The sequence below is a fragment of the Vitis vinifera genome, chromosome 9, assembly GCF_030704535.1.
Source record: "Vitis vinifera cultivar Pinot Noir 40024 chromosome 9, ASM3070453v1".
Lineage (NCBI taxonomy): Eukaryota > Viridiplantae > Streptophyta > Magnoliopsida > Vitales > Vitaceae > Vitis > Vitis vinifera.
The window spans coordinates 18,307,162-18,322,197 of NC_081813.1; the positions used below are offsets into that span (position 1 = coordinate 18,307,162).

The 15,036-nt window shown below is 37.2% G+C and overlaps 1 protein-coding gene across 4 annotated transcripts in view; it reads right to left on the minus strand.

Annotated features, from left to right (window-relative positions):
• LOC100263875 (tRNA threonylcarbamoyladenosine dehydratase) overlaps positions 1-15,036 on the minus strand; it is a 74,035-nt gene that overhangs the window by 29,350 nt on the left and 29,649 nt on the right. For all 4 annotated transcript variants that reach the window (XM_019222372.2, XM_010656797.3, XM_002263236.5 and 1 more), the window contains exons 6-7: positions 8,621-8,755; positions 4,728-4,862 (exon numbers count right to left, since the gene is read on the minus strand). In XM_019222372.2, coding sequence (XP_019077917.1) covers positions 4,728-4,862; positions 8,621-8,755 — 270 coding nt within the window. The remainder of the gene's footprint in view (positions 1-4,727; positions 4,863-8,620; positions 8,756-15,036) is intronic.

The window sequence follows — 15,036 nt, forward strand, 5'->3', positions numbered from 1 at the left end:
GGTTTACAGTCTAACATACCGGTTTCTTCCAGGATGTCTAAAGCATACTTCCTTTGGGAAAGGACCACACCAGAACTAGATTGAGCTATCTCAATTCCCAAGAAATACTTGAGTTTCCCCAAGTCTTTGGTCTGAAAGTGGGTAAAAAGATGTTGCTTTAGTTTCTGTATACCATCCTGATCACTGCCTGTAATGACGATGTCGTCCACATAAACAACCAGATAAATACACTGCCCCAAGGAGTTATGATGATAAAAAACTGAATGGTCTGCTGTACTGCGAAGCATGCCAAACTCTTGAACAACAGAACTAAAACGGCTAAACCATGCTCGAGGAGATTGTTTCAAGCCATATAGAGAACGGCGTAACCTGCACACTAAACCAGACTCCCCCTGAGCAACAAAACCAGGAGGTTGCTCCATATAAACTTCCTCGGCAAGATCACCATGAAGGAAGGCATTTTTAATATCCAACTGATAAAGAGGCCAAGAACACATAGCAGCCATGGAGAGAAGCAAGCGGACAGAAGCAATCTTGGCAACAGGGGAGAATGTGTCACCATAATCAGAACCATAAACTTGAGTATAGCCTTTAGCAACTAAGCGGGCCTTAAGGCGATCAACCTGACCATCAGGACCAACCTTAACTGCATAGACCCAACGACAACCAACTGTAGATTTACCAGGGGGTAAAACAACAAGATCCCAAGTGCCATTAGAGTGCAGAGCAGCCATTTCATCCACCATTGCCTGTCGCCAGCCTGGATGGGAAAGAGCTTCATGGGTGCTCTTGGGAAGAGAAACAAAGGATATAGCAGAAACAAAAGCAGAATAGGGTGAAGATAATCGATGATAACTCAAAAAATTGTAAATAGGATGAGGATTACGAGTAGAGCGATTACCTTTCCGAACAGCAATGGGTAAGTCATTAGGAGAAGGCAGAGCCGGGGCAGGTGAAGCCGAAGGGATAGGAAGTGAGTCAGCAGGTGCCTCAGGAAAAGGGAGAGGAGCAACGACACGAGGACGACGATGATAAACCTGAAGTGGTCGAGGGGGCATAGCTTCAGGTGGGGAGACAATGGGAATGGGCAAGACTTCAGAAACAGGAAGAGACTCAGAAGTGGTGGAAAAGAAGGGTGAGTCCTCAAAAAAGGTGACATCAGCGGAGATAAAGTACCGATGAGTCTCAAGGGAATAACAACGATAACCCTTCTGAAGTCTGGAATATCCCAAGAAGAGGCACTTCATGGCTTTGGCGGAAAGCTTGTCCTGTCCAGGAGTGAGAATATGAACAAAGCAAGTACAACCAAAGACACGAGGAGGAAGGAAATAAAGTGGTTGGTCAGGGAAAAGAAGGGAGTGAGGAATCTGATCATGTAAGACAGAGGAGGGCATACGATTAATCAAATAACAAGCGGTAAGAACAGCGTCCCCCCAAAAGCGAAAAGGAACGTGACTATGGAGGAGGAGAGTACGAGCTGTCTCAACAAGATGTCGATTCTTGCGTTCAGCTACCCCATTTTGTTGAGGAGTATGAGCACAAGAAGATTGATGAAGAATCCCATGATGAGACATAAACGAAGTAAATTGGGCTGAAAAATATTCCCTGGCATTGTCACTGCGTAACACACGAATAGAAATATTGAACTGGGTTTGGATTTCAGTATAAAATTTCTGGAAAATTGAGAATAACTCAGCTCGATTTTTCATTAAAAATAACCAAGTACATCGAGAATAGTCATCAATGAAAGTGACAAAATACTGAAATCCTAAAGTAGACGCAGTCCGACAAGGACCCCAAACATCAGTGTGGACAAGCTCAAAAGGAGACTTTGCCCGATTATTCAAACGCTTTGGGAACGAGACACGAGTATGTTTCCCAAGCTGACATGACTCACACGGAAGCGACGACAAAGTGGAAAAACGAGGAACCATCTTCTGGAACTTGGAGAGACTAGGGTGGCCCAGACGATTGTGAATGAGGAGAGGAGCATCAGTGGAAATGCAAACTGCAGGAGATGAATCTGAGGTGAGGTGATAGAGGCCTTGAGACTCACGTCCTATGCCAATCGTCTTCCCCGTACTCCGGTCCTGCAAGGTCACAAATTTATCAGAAAATGTAATAGAGCAATTAAGAGTACGAGTGATTTTGCTGATGGAAATAAGATTAAAAGGACATTCAGGAGTATAAAGGACAGAAGTGAGAGGTAGAGAAGGCAGAGGAAGGGCCAAACCAATACCTTTAGCCACAGTTTGAGAACCATTAGCTAAGGTAACAGTAGGTAAATCAGAGGTAGTAGTAATAGAGGAGAAAAGATCCTTATTACCAGATAGGTGATCAGATGCTCCAGAATCTAGAATCCAGGGTCCAAGAGAAGATGTGTGGGTAAGGCAGGCAGAGGCATTACCAGGCTGGGCAACAGAAGCCTGAGATGTCTGAGATGCGGAGGAGCTCGGAGGCTGAGGCAACAGAGAATCAGAGGACTGGGCCATATGGGCAGTGCGAGGAGGTCTTCCATGTAACTGATAGCAACGATCGCGAGTGTGGCCAAGTTTATTGCAATAGGTGCATTGAGGACGTTGGCCTCTACCTCGGGTACCACTGCGTCCTCCTCGAGAGGTAGTTTGAGAAACTAACACAGAAGAATCTGAAGCGCTATCAGATGTCAAAGTCTGAGTGGACGAGATACGCAGGAGGCGAGCAAACACATCATCCAAGGACGGAACTGATGAACTGCCAAGAATCTGATCACGAATAGGCTCAAGATCCGGACGGAGGCCAATAAGAGTAAGAACCATGAAGAACTTGTCAAGTTGTGTTTGTTGAGCCCCAACATCAGGAGTAAGAGGCATCACAGTCAGGAACTGCTCCTTAAGAGAGGCAATCTGACCAATATAAGTAGATAGGTCCAAGTCCTGTTGGCTGAGATGGACAATAGCAGAAGCCACCTTATAAAGACGCTGGATATCATTCGTGTATAATCCTTTGGCCTGAGTCCAAAACTTAAAACAAGTTTTATAGGCTTGAAGATGAAGAAGAATCCGGGGATCAACCGATTGCCATAATACACTACATAACTGTGCATCTATCTTCCGCCACTGTACGCGGTCAACCTCAGGGATATCTGCCTCCTGGGTAACCAAGTGATCCTCATATCCTTGACCCATAAACCAAAGTTCAACAGAAGCAGACCAGGAGAGATAATTCTCACTGCCAACCAATTTCTCTGAGGTAATCATAGGAGATCCAGAGATAACAGAGGTAAAGATCTGATTTTTGGTGGTCATATTCACGTATTTGGATCGAAGAGAGCCCTAAGATGGGTTCAGATTTCGGCGGAGAGAGAAAAAAAGTGAAACCATGGCTGTGAGAGGTGCAATCAATGGAGAAAAGGTTCGTGACGTGCCTGGAGAGGAAGAGAAGCAGCACCCAAGCCTCGGAGATGGAGGGGGAGCCCTGTCGGAGGTGGCCGGAATGGCAAGAAAGCCAAAAACAGGGAAAAAAATGGAGATGCAGGGCTCGGGGAGGACTGCCGGGGGGCTAGAAGGCCAAGACGGCGCCGGACGAGCCTGGAGAGGTGTCGGAAGTGGCCGGAATATGCCTCACGCGCCCCCACGCGCCGGTGCGTGAGATGCAGCCGCCGACCGAAAATCGCGCGTGGACGGCGCGTGGCTCCTCTTTTGGTGCTGGTGTCTTCACAAAAGGTGGAGATCTTCTCCAGGCGCTCCTTCTGGTATGGTCGGTGTCGGAAAAATAGGTCGCCGGGAGTTCGCCGGAAGTTCGCCGGAAAGTTCGCCGGAAAATTTCGCCGGAAAATTTCGCCGGCGGTGAGTGGTTTCTAACGACGATCCGACTGACCGGAAAGTATTGGGAGATGGGAAAGGTGACCGGAAAGAAACACGGTGACCGGAAAGAAACACGGTCACCGGAAGGTTTCCCGGAGTTGATGACACGGAAAAACAGGAAAGAATTAGGTTTTCTTCCTTGGCTCTGATACCATGTTGAAAGAGAGAGAGAAAGGAGAAAAACCTTATTTTCATTCATATAATTTCTACTTACAATTGAGAGATATATATATATACAAGGCTAGGAGTCCTAACTACCATACATATGACCTATATTAATAAGGAAAGATAGTATACTATACATACATTATATTCAACACTTATGAACCTTCCATGGTTGTTGAAGCCAACTTCCATCAGATGAACCCTGCATTTTCCCCTGAATTTTTTGTTGAAACCCATATGACTCTTCAATGCTAAGGTTTTCGTCAAGTATTCAACCAACCACCCAACTGCTTCCTTTTCAAAACCTAATGCAAAAACAGAGCCTTTACTTATCTCTATCATCGAACACCATTCGCCTCCTTGCTCACCTTCCAACCTAATCAAGAAGGTCTTCCTCTCAACCAAGACCTCCAACGTCTTCCTTTCCATTTTTTCTACAGTGCCTAGGAGTTTATCTAATGGAAGGGATTCATCAGTTATTATCTCTTAACACATCATAATTAAACCACTAACTGTTTTTTTAATTAGAATAAACATTTTCATAGCAATGGAATGGTAAATACAAAGAAGGATGAGGAATCCTTCCAAAATGTAACATTAAGAAGTAGCATAAAAGCACTATAAACTTCCTTTAAAACAGTTTAGGAACTAAAGCCCCATTATGAATGGAAAACAAAAGGCAATTAATACTTCAAAGTAACAAGCTATCATCCTCACTTGGTAATCTGAAGGATTCTCTTCTTCTCCGTTGGACCCTTTAAAAGGCAGCAGCTTTACTTTAGGTTTCTCCAAAGAAAATACTACAGGAATGCCACCTTCTATGCCGTAATCTTTTCTCAAACGATGCCTTACCTGAAAAAAAAAAAATAAGTTGCCATATGGACACAATTCCATATGGAAGAAGAAAGGAAATAGAAAAGGTTTACTAATGTTAAAAATGAATATTATTAAAGAAGCATCAAGTTTAATATTGAGAAACAAGTATAACCTTAAGAACCACACATCATGAAACCTGTTCATAGAAGAGAAATAATGAAGCATACAGAGGGAAAGAAACATCTCTTAATTATTGATAAAATAAATAAACATTGAAGCACAAAAACTGTTTATTTTACAAATTTACCCTTTATGCATATGACTCAAAAAATACGTTATAAATTTGAACATAACCCATTTAAAGATCATGTTATTTTAATATAATAATATGTTGATCCATGCAAGGCCACTACAAAATTGTTTAAGATTCTTCTTTTTCTCTTCGAAAAACAGGAGTTCTTAAACTGATACAAAGTTTTTGTTTAAAGTTTTACATTTAAATATAATATATTAAAATCAAAATTTTTGCTATATAAATATATAGAATGAAAACAGGTTCACCAATAATGAAGCATACAGAAGGGAAGAAACATCTCTTAACTATTGATAAAATAAATAAAAATTAAAGCACAAAAACTGTTTATTTTACGAATTTACCCTGTATGAATATGACTCAAAAAAAACCATTATAAATTTGTGCATAACCCATTTAAAGATCATGTTATTTTAATATAATAATATGTTGATCCATGTAAGGCCACTATAAAATTGTTTAAGATTCTTCTTTTTTCTAGGTTTACTGATATAATATGTATTTCACTTATAATTTATATGACACATAAGGGTCTAAAAATTATCCACAAATTCCTTTTTCCTTTTTTATCTTTCTTGCCCTTTTTAGGGCTAGTTCTTCATCATAGATTTGTCCCACATGGCATACAGTTACAAGGAGACCACATTGTAATCAGTTACAGATCAAGTAGGGGGCAATTTTTTTGTGAGCACTCAAGTCAAACGATGAAGCCTATTCAGCTTAGAGTAGGTAAATTAACTTGGTCACTTCTTCAGCAATGACTAGCATTTGGTATGGCCAACCCTACATCAGCTATAGTTCCAAGTTGCAAAGTGAATCCTCACTACAACTACATTATGATTACTATAATTCATTTCTTATAACTACTATTTTATTATTATTATTATTATTACTAGTAGTATTATTCTTACTACTATTGTTATGATTGGAAGAATTGGGATTGGGTCATAGACTAATATAGTTTCTGTAGTTAAGTGTTGCATAGTTGATTGTTTCCTTGTTAGATTCTTCGTTTCCTTGTTTAGATTCCATGGTAAGAACTTTTGTTCAATATATAGCCTTGTACCAATACCTTAGAATGAAAAAGAAAGAATTATTTTCTCTCCATTTATCAAAGCCCATCTAGGGTTTCTAGGAGTTTCTAATTACTCTTCTAGTGACCTTCATTGCCATCACCCGGCAGCGTCCTTCATCGCCATCACTTTTAGCATTATTTGTGAAGGGTCTTGTTAGCTCTATTTCACACTGTTATTTGATCGATTTTTATCACTTATGTCTGAAATATCCAAGTTTGTTACTTCAATCAATATGTCATCCTCCAACAAGGCTTCCATTCACAATGAAAACCTAATCCTTCGAATCACCACCTCCAAGTTGAATGGGAGAAACTTCACGGAGTGGTCACAATGAGCAAAAATATTCGAGAGCAAGGGAAAGGTCACTATGTGATGGGGACTGCAAAATCACTAGCAGAGGATGACCCAGAATATGAAGTTTGGGATGCAGAGAATTCCATGGTGATTTCATGGTTGCTCCACTCAATGCAACTAGAAATCAATAAGACTTATCTACTTCTATCTACTGCTAAATTTAGGTAGCAATGTCAAAAACTTACTCCAAGGTAGGTATTTCTTCTCAAATATTTGAGTTGAAACGGCAGATTATCAACTCCTAACAAGGGTCCTAAACTGTTACAAAGCACTACAATACCCTCAAAGGTTTGTTAATGGAACAATATTTGTACTAGAACCTAGAGATGGAATCAACCACTCACACAAAGAAATTGAGAGAAATAATGGAAAGGGATAGAGCATTCCAGTTTTTAGTGGGTCTTAAACCAAAGTTTGATCTGCCAATGATTAACGTTAGGCATAGAACCATTTCCATCTCTGGATGAAGTGAAGCATTTGTCCATTTTTGAGGGGAAGAGAGTCGCAAGGAACTCATGATTGGAAATTTAGAAAGCCTACACTTGATTTTTTTATTTTATTTTAATAGGCCATGATGAATTTCATTAAAAAAAAAAAAAAAAAGTAATAGAACAACAAGTATACTGGAAGTATACAAAGAGCGCCAAAGAAAACAACAAAAAAGAGCCAAGAAGCAACCAAGACATTGCATATCAACAAATCAATTCATCAAGGCAACTATCAACAAATGATGGGAAAAAGCTAATATACTTGTAACATAAGAGACCAGACATTTCATATGTCATGAGTGTAGTAAGTCAATTTATGCATGCTCCACTTAAACCCCACTGAGAAGTTGTATACTGAATTTTGAGGTATCTGAAGGCAGCCTCTCGCAAGGATATCATGTTTAAGAAGGGTAGAGAGTTATAGTTGAAAGCTTACACAGATATAGATTGGGTTGGATCTATTATGGATAGACAATCAACTACTGGATATTGTACTCTCTTAAGAGGTCATCTTATCACTTAGAGAAGTAAGAAACAATTATTAAAAGCATGTTCAAGCACAGAAGCAAAATTTAGAGTTACAACACAAGGAATTTGTAAACTTCTTTGGATTAAGATCGTACATATGGATCTTAAGATCAAATTTAAGGAACCTATGATATTGTATTACGATTTGAAACTATCCTCTAAGCTAAGCTGCAAAGAAACTAGAACAGAACAATTTCTCTAACATTGTTAGCAATCATCAATGGAGCCTTATTTAGGATTCTCAGAATATTTCTAGGATTTTTATTAATAAGAAACTGGATAGTAATTGCAAAGGAAAGGAAAGATCTGAGAAGGATGCAAAATCCTTCAAGAGAAAGGAGAACCAAAAAAAGAAAATGTATAGACCAAGATCACTTTGTAGCTGAGATTGTACTCAGGCCCCTCTCTTCAGCTATGTTCATAGATTCAATTCCAATCTTAGTAGCAGCAGCAAAATATGAACAAACAATATTTCTAGTGTAGTGGAAATCGAGGAATTCATACCCTATTTTTTATGGAAAAATATCCTATTCTTCAATTCAGTAAAGATATATTGCATATTGTAATATATTGGGAAATTTAACCATGATTAGACAATAGAGCCATTGCAAAGGCAGAAGTGCATCCTTCACAAAACACAAGGGAATGGGACTAGCAAAACACTTAGCTGAGAAACATTAATTCTGGAGTGTCCTATCATGTGAAATCAGTATTCACATGAAAATGGTTTCCTAATGCTGTTTTCAAGTCAAGAAAACAGAAAAAAAATAAAAAAATAAAAAACAAAACAAAAAAGAAAAAAAAAAAAAAAAGAGCCTACTGCAGCATAGTCAACAAAATGATAAATGCACAAGGGAAATTAAAATCATACTTCAACAATATTTTTTGATAGGTAACTACATCAACAATATGATAGACATATAATGCAAATTAAAATCCATAACCACAATCAAAATGATAAGCATGAAAGAAACTATCAACAGAGTCAACAAATTATATGTTTTTTTTTATGAAAAACCAAGAGAAAAGCATTACTGATCGAGACAGTGGGTCATTTGTTGACTCTCTTAAATCAGCCACACGAATTCTTGTTGGATCAGCTCTAGCACCAGCTCCAGTTGCAGACAGAACCTTCAGACCCCTACGTACACATGCAGCAAGAAGTGCCACCTAGTACATTTGACAGGTCAAGCACTTTAAAATTGAAAGGTGAAACAATGTAACTTATCATAGTTCAATACTTGGATATATGAATTATACATATGAATGGGATTAAGTGAAAGAAATTCCTTTTGGTTTCTCCACAAATTCATTAGCTCATGCCATGACTCAAGTGATGTGCAAATAATACCAACTTACTAGAATCCTTCTAAGATACACCTAAATATAGTCCTACTAGTGCAACCATTCCCAAATTGAAAACTGATACCCTAGTACAAGCTACCAAAGAGAAGCTCCCTACAATTGAATATCTCACATGTGGTCATTAAATAATACCATTCACCAGAACAATAAACCTAGAAAAACATAAAATGGATAAATTTCTTATAATGGATACTATAGACCAGCAACCTATCACTTCACAACAAATTATTATAGTTAAGGACCAAATATACAAATGCATACATATGTATGTGCACTTCTTTTCCTTATTTGAAAAGCCCGAAAAAGGAAGAAAGAAAGAAGAGAACTTAAATCAAAAAGATAGTAAGTACAAAAATAAAAGCTACCACATTACACAAATATCCTCTCCTATCATTAGCCCATTATTATTATCATTACACAAATATCATTATTAGCCCATTCTTCTTCAATATCCTCTCCTATATCAAACACATGATCTAGAGGTTCATAAATTTGATTGCTATCTTCACCATTTTGTGAATCTTCAGACTCTTATTCTCTAGTTAGAGTGCAATGTGGCCAGCATGATGCTATATAATCCCTTGACTGGAATTGTTACTGCCACAAGAAGTAATTTGACTGGCTTTACCACTTCTGCTAGCCCTCAAGTTGTTCCTAACCTATCATGAGAGAAACCTTGACAATGATAAGACTCCCAGTTTGAGAAGTTATATGTCTCTTACTAGGATCCCAATCTCTAAAGCCTTGTGATAGGCTTCATCTAAAGTTTCAGGAGAATTAAGGTTTATCTCTCTTCTAATTCCTGATCTTAACCCATTAATGAATTTTTCCATGGTTAGCCAAGATTCCGCCCTCACATCAGATCTCAACTAAAGCTCCTCAAGGTGACCTAAGTAGTCTACCACACTAGAGGAAATTTCCTAGGGTTAACCCACTGATCTAGCAACTGCCTCGTATGATATGTAAGGTTAAACCGCCGATCTAACAACCACCACGATTACCCAAGATTCCTCCTTCACATTGCATCTCAACTAAAGCTCCTTAAAGCAAGCTAAGTAGTCGATCACACTAGGGAATAATAGCTTAGGGTTAATCTACTGATCTATCAACTGCTTCTTTTGATATATAGGGAGATATTTCTGTTTCAATTGTTGTTTCATTTCAACCCAAAGGATGATTGGTTCCTTGACTAAATGCTTCAAGTTAGATTGAACACTTTGCCAATGCTGCTTAGCAGGAACAAGAAGTTTTATTCTGATAAAGCAAATACATTGGGTGCCTAAAACATTATAACATTCACAGTAATTATTAAGATCAGCTAACTAATCAAAGAAAATCTTAGGCTCTCTCTAACCATCCATCATAACTAAGGGCATCTAAATTAACCTTCTTAATTATATCCTTTGAATTATCATGTGGCTTAGCAAACATTTCAAAGGTATGCGCTTAATAATTGACAAAAGGGCTTATGATAACCCTCCCTTTGTTCTAGCATGAGCAGGTCATTCTCAACTAGGTCTCTTATTCTATTATTAATATCATTATTGAATTTATCAGATCATTGTTGAATGTACCATTTTAGACTTTACTTCCCTTTATGATCCTCTAAGGTTCTCAAGTAGTGCAATAGTGGGTGTTGATCAGAGGCTTGGGCATGAAGACATTCTAACACAAGAATTTCCTCCTTTTTTGTCCTAAGATATAAGAACTAGGTGGCTTACATTAATGTCCTTAAGTTGGACACAGTCCTGATTTTCCTAGCCATCTCAAAACGAAATTTGATCAACTCAAAACAAAATTCAGCCTGAAGGTCACTACAAAGGCGGTCTATAGAGTTCTAATGAGACTAATGGGATCTTATATTGGATTATCCACTATGTATATACATACATACGTACATATATATATATATATATATATATATATTTTCTTATTAAAGTGCAATTAAGTAGATAAACGAAAACTACCAAGACATGATGTGAAAATCAAAATTTAACAAAAGCATTTTTTTATTTTTTTTATTTTTTTGGTTAGGGTGGGAGGAAAAAGACTAGCAAATGGTTCAAATAGAAGAATGAAGGTTTCAAAGTGATTCACTAATCAGATCTCAAGATGGGTTCATAAATTATTGATTTTTCTAATTAATAAAAAATATTAACCAAAAAATTCAGCAAAAGAATGCATGCTGAAGCATGGTTTCAAAAGGCACAAGCTGCACCTAAGGCACAAAAGTATCCTTTAGCTTAGGTGCAAAATGCAACACAAAGCGTGTGCCTAAGTGAAGTGAAACCTAACCTAGTATGCATATCAATTTTATAAAATATGATTCAAAATCCAATCCAGTCGATACAAAATTTAAGACTTCAAACGTTTAAAAGAAGCATTGAACAAAAAAAGTAATAAAATTATATAAATTTCAATATACAATTAGAAATTCAAAGAATAAAAGTGTTTAAAAATGAAAAGTAAAGTAGACAAAGTGTGCCTCTTCAACAAGGCGCATGTCTTGGCAAGCAAGGCACTATGGCTAGGGAGTGGCTGCGCCTTAAGCCTAGGCACTCTTTAAAAGCACCTTTTAAAACTATGTGCTAAACAAAAATGGCACCTTTGAGAAAACCTCACTTTTTCTCATGATCTTTCTATATATAGATGAGCCCTTTTATAAACTAGTTACAAAAGGTAAACTAGAAAATAGAAAACTAAATTTGTATAGATAGAGTATAAAATCCTAACTAATTTTCCATTCTTATCCTATAAAATTTGAACCTAAAAAATAGGAGAAAAAATCCATCAATGACAGGATTTTCCACTCTCTCTCAAGTTAGCTCAAAAGATATCAATCATTCCCAACTTGTAAGTTAATGACTGGAATTAATCTCCTCGAAGTCCATTTGTAAGCATATCTATCAATTGCTTCTTTGCAGGAATGTAAGGCTTACAAATTAGTCCATTTGTAAGAATATCTATCAATTGCTTCTTTTTATGAATAACAAATTATTCTACTTTTTATGTTTTTCGTAATGAAATTTTTGTCCATTATAACATGCTTGGTTTTGTCATGATATATAAGATTTTGAATGATATTGATTGCTAACTTATTGTCACAATATAACTTCATAAGAGTTTCAATTGGTATCCTTAGTTCTTATAGGAGTCTTCTTAGCCACGAGTTCACAAATGTCAAACGTTAATGCTCTAACTCTGCTTTAGCACAACTTCTAGCAACATCTAACTTCTTCTTGCTCCTCCATGTGACCAAATTACCCCAAACAGAGGTGCAATACTCTGAAATTGACCTCCTATCACTCACCAATCCAACCCAATCAACATCAGTTAATGCTTCAACACTCATATGATCTCCCTTTTTGAATAACAATCCCTTACTTGGACTTTAGATAACTAAGAATCTTGTACACCACTTAGATGTTCTTCATAAGGGGAATGTATAAATTGGCTAACCATACTCACTACAAATGCCAAGTCGATTGAGTATGAGCAAGGAAGTTCAACTTTCCTACCAACCTTTGATATCTTCCTATATCTACTATAGCTCCTTGCGACAATCTCAACCTGTGATTAACATCAATTAGAGTATCAATAGGTTTGCAACCAAGCATTCCTGTTTCTTTCATGAAACCTAAGGTGTACTTCCTTTGTGAGACAAAGATCTCAATTTTTATCCAGTTATCTCCATGCCCAAGAAGTATCTTAGCCAACCAAGATCCTTTATTTCAAAAACTTTGGCTAGGATCTACTTTAGTCTCTCCATCTCTATAACATCATTGTCAATCATCATAATTTCATTTATATAAACAATGAGAATAGAAATACCTCTACTGTTTGAATGTTTGTTGAACATTATGTGGTCTGATTGACTTTGAATTTAACCAAGGTCACGAACTGACTTTATGAAACTCTCAAACCAAGCACATGGAGATTAGAATCCTCCCAACCCCGACTATAAAAAATCTCTATGCAATTTCTCAATCTTTGATGCTACTGATGTTGGAATCTTGAAAAAGATCAAAAATAGCTCAAGATGTGAAACAAGCAAAACTAAATTAGAGTTGGAATGTGAGACAAGCAAGATTGAATTAGAGTTGTTCTACCCCTTAGAGACAAGAAAGCTTTTTTTCACTCATCCAATCTCCTTAAGATTCTATCAATCACTCAATCTCAAAATGTGTTCCCTTTTGGATTCCCCCTAATGGAAGACCCAAGTATGTTAAGGTTAGAGACTATACATTCAAGCCTTGATTTGTGTTGATACCAAAAAGAGTGCTCTTGTCTAAATTGATCCTAGGCCCTAATAAGCACCTAAAAATCAGCAATATTAACTTGAGATTTTGTAATTCTTCCAAAGAAGCTCTAGAGAAAAAAATGATGTCATTTGCAAATTGTAAACGACACATTCTAGTCCTATTTTTGTCTACTAGGAAGCCCTCTAAAAATCACTCTCCTCCACTCTCAACAGTATCCTACTTAAAACATTAGCTACAATGACAAAAAGAAATGAGGAATGAGGATCTACTTCTCTTAAGCCTCTAGTTGCCTTAATTTAATCTTTGGTATTTCTATTCACTAAGACCACAAAACTTACTAAGGACAAGCATCCTCTCATCCAAGACCTCCGTTTCGAATTGAACCCTTTTCTCTCTAGTATATAGTCCAGAAAACCCTAATCTAAATGGTGATAGGCCTTTACAAAATCAATTTTGAAGACTGGTACTTCCCCTCCTAATCTCCTTTTCTCATCCACCAACTCATTGATAATCAGAATAGTATCCAAAACTACCTCCCCTCAACAAATGCAAATTGGGAAATGTATACGTCCTGTATGCCTTGTGGCTTTTTGCCTACTTTAATATATTTGCGCGCACTTATCATAAAAAAAAAACAAATGCAAATTGGGAAATAAAGATAGTATCATGGAGGACTCTTCGGATACGCCTTGATAAGACCTTAGCCATGATCTTGTACAAACTACTCACCATGCTAATAGATCTAAGATCTAAGATTTTGTTGGTTTGACTCTTTTTTGGCACAAGAGCAATAAAGGTAGAATTGGTACTTTGATTTATTACCACATTATTGTGAAACTCCAAGAACACTCTTACAAGAGCCTCCTTACTCACATCCCAACACTCTTGCTACTATGGAATGAGTTTTTATATAGGTCCTAATACACTGGAATTGTAAAACCATTAGGCATGAGACCCTTTTCCTTGTTTAATTGAAACATAGCATTGTAAATCTCCTCTTCTAAAAAAAGGCGGCCTAGCCATGCAAGACTATCTGCTGAAATGGGAGACCAATCCAATCCAATCCAATCCAATCCAATCCAATCCTTATAACCTCCAAGAATGACCGGAGGCTTGGAGTATAACTTTCCAAAAAAAATGCATTATCCTCCAAGATGTTTGTGAAATTCTTTGAAAACTGCCATATTATCCTATGAAAAAATCTCCCAAAAATCCTAATAAAAAACCATTGTAAAAAGCATATAACCAAGAGGCACTCCCCTCCAAGAGAGGGTGCCATCAAAACCTTCTAACCTAAAATTCATAGAACCTCCGTTTTAATAAAAAATAATAGAAATTCTCAAAATCTCACTACCAATAAAACCCTAGTCTTCTAAAAATTTTCCAGCTTCAAAATGTTAGTCTTGGTTACTTTTCCACACTTAGTCATTACCATACGAAAGACAGATACATATAAGCATGCATGCATGCACACATGGTTTTATTGATGTATCCATATAGATAAGTAAAAAGAAGTGACCAAGAATTCTTTCTACAAAGTTATACCAAGAACATTAGACTCAAAGAACAAAAGGTCGTTATTTGCTATTAGTTACATTGTTTATTTTGCCTATCAAAAAAAGGTCACACGCAGTCTAGGCGAATTAATTTATAGGAATGATGTAGCACCAGGAACCGGTGCCGTTAGTCTAAGCTAAACCATATTAAGTAGATACCAACTAAGGAGCAGTACCTTTGAATTATTACATGATCCTTTACATATATGATATCTCAGAAATTAAAGAGGACCTGGTTTTTGCTCTAAATTGCTGACCAGGTAAAGAA